At 40.4% G+C, this 2500-nt stretch overlaps 1 protein-coding gene across 1 annotated transcript in view; it reads right to left on the reverse strand.

Moving 5' to 3' along the window:
- The window catches only part of LOC307248521 (uncharacterized protein), a gene marked incomplete at its 5' end in the record, with an annotated part of 14939 nt that overhangs the window by 8565 nt on the left and 3874 nt on the right, over nucleotides 1-2500 (reverse strand). Inside the window, 3 exons of the mRNA XM_080024916.1 lie at nucleotides 894-960; nucleotides 1718-1771; nucleotides 2285-2354. Coding sequence (XP_079881042.1) covers nucleotides 894-960; nucleotides 1718-1771; nucleotides 2285-2354 — 191 coding nt within the window. The remainder of the gene's footprint in view (nucleotides 1-893; nucleotides 961-1717; nucleotides 1772-2284; nucleotides 2355-2500) is intronic.

The following is a 2500-nucleotide window of genomic DNA, read 5'->3' on the forward strand; positions in this document are numbered from 1 at the left end:
TCAAATGAAATGACCTTTAAGACCTTTTTAAGACTCTAAAATAAATAAATAATACCAATATACAGTATATAAAGCTTTATCTAGCATCACCTCAGATCCATAAGTGTGATAAAACATGATAAAAACCATCAAAACAGACATAGGGAAGGATTTTTACCTGCTCCGCCATTGTAGGCGCATAAACATTCACCCATCTGTTGCTCTGGCGTGCACCGGCAGTGAGACCATGGAGTGTATATACTATATATGAGTGAGACGAGTGTCGGTTTGTAGCGTTCTCTCTTGTGATTGGATAAAAATGTTGGGATCCTCCAATAAGTTTATTTGCCGATTACATGCAGAGCAGCTGACTTAGAGATCGGCTTTATGAAACGCGCACATCGTGTAAGTGATCACTGTATGAATAAAGAGCGATTTAACACTTATATTAACATAAATAAACATTATGTAAGTGATTACTGTATGAATAAAGAGCGATTTAACACTTATATTAACATAAATAAACATTATGTAAGTGATTACTGTATGAATAAAGAGCGATTTAACACTTATATTAACATAAATAAACATTATGTAAGTGATCACTGTATGAATAAAGAGCGATTTAACACTTATATTAACATAAATAAACATTATGTAAGTGATCACTGTATGAATAAAGAGCGATTTAACACTTATATTAACATAAATAAACATTATGTAAGTGATCACTGTATGAATAAAGAGCGATTTAACACTTATATTAACATAAATAAACCGCTTACTTCACCTTTGTTATTGTGTTAACTGTAACTAGGGTTGCAAAACTTTCTGGAAACGTTCTCGGGGGAAACCTTGTATGTATCTTTCAGTGAGCAACAAACCCAGATCCACACAGACAGACTGAGACCCACCTGCTGTGTTTTGGTTGTGACCCGGCTCTGTGGAGGTGACGTCAGTGTTACTGGACTCAGAAGTCACCTGGAAAACAAACACACGATCGTCTTCAATCAGACTGTACTCACTTGTTTTTTTAAGATAATTTTTTTGGGCATTTTTTTCTTTTATTAGACAGTGTTTGTAGAGAGACAGAGATGAAATGTGTCAGAGAGGGGAATGACATGCAGAGAACGACCCGGGCTGGATTCTAACCCGGGTCTGCTGTGAAGAGGACAGACGGATAGACGGACAGACAGACAGACAGACAGACAGACAGACAGACAGACAGACGAATGGCATGCAGAGAACGACCCGGGCTGGATTCTAACCCGGGTCTGCTGTGAAGTAGTCTTTCTAACCGGATATCGACAGCCTCTGAACGTGCAGACAATTGTGATGTGTGTGTGTGTTTGTGTGTGTTTAAAGTGTGTGTGTATATAAAGTATGTTTAGTGCCTGCATAAAGTGTGTGTGTGTGTGTGTGTGTGTGTGTGTGTGTGTGTGTGCATAAAGTGTGTGTGTGTGTGTATATGTGTGTGTTTATGTGTATATGTGTGTGTGCATAAAGTCTGTGTGTGTGTGTGTGTGTGTGTGTGTGTGTCTGTGTGTGTGTCTGTGTGTGTGTGCGTGTGTGTGTCTGTGTCTGTGTGTGTGTGTGTGTGTGCATAAAGTCTGTGTGTGTGTGTGTGTGTGTGTGTGTGTGTGTGTGTGTGTATATGTGTGTGTTTATGTGTATATGTGTGTGTGCATAAAGTGTGTGTGTGTGTGTGTGTGTGTGTAAAGGATTCAGACCAAACTACCTGCTGACCAGGTTCTGTTGATGTGACGTCGGTGTTGATCGACTCAGAAGTCACCTGGAAAACAAACACATGATGGTCTTAAATCAGACTTTAAAACGGGGGGCGCCCTTAGCTCAGTTGGTAAGGCGTCCTCCCCCCATGGGCCTCGGCCAGCAGCGGACCCGGGTTCGATTCCAGCCCGCGGTCGTTCTCTGCATGTCACTCCCCTCTCTGCCCCATTTCAACTCTGTCTCTACACTATCAATAAAGCATAAAAATGACAAAAAAAATATATCTTAATAAAAAAATTAAAAAAAACAGACTTTAAACACTTGATACATTTAGGTAATACATAATACTTGCTGTATGGCTTTGGTAGACTGGGTGTGACTATGTGTGTGTGTGTCTGTGTGTGTGTGAAGTGTGTATATATATTGTGTGTGTGTTTAAAGTGTCTGTGTGTGTGTTTAAAGTGTGTGTGTGTGTGTGTGTTTAAAGTGTGTGTGTGTGTGTGTTTAAAGTGTCTGTGTGTGTGTTTAAAGTGTGTGTGTGTTAAGTGTGCGTGTGTGTGTGTGTGTGTGTGTGTACCGATGTCTCGCTCTCCTCTAAGATCCTACTGGGGACGGGGACAGGAGCTGGAGCTTGACTCGGCCAGTTCCTGAAAACACACAAAGAGAGTTAGTGTGTCTGTGTGTGTGTGTAGGCCTGTCACGATAACAAATGTTTCTGTGCGATTAATTGCGCCAGAAATTATTGCGATAAGCGATAATGTTGCCGTTTTGAGACCATTTTCAACAAAAATAA

The sequence above is a fragment of the Ammodytes marinus genome (genome assembly GCF_949987685.1).
Source record: "Ammodytes marinus genome assembly, chromosome: 3".
In the NCBI taxonomy this organism is placed as follows: Eukaryota; Metazoa; Chordata; class Actinopteri; order Uranoscopiformes; family Ammodytidae; genus Ammodytes; species Ammodytes marinus.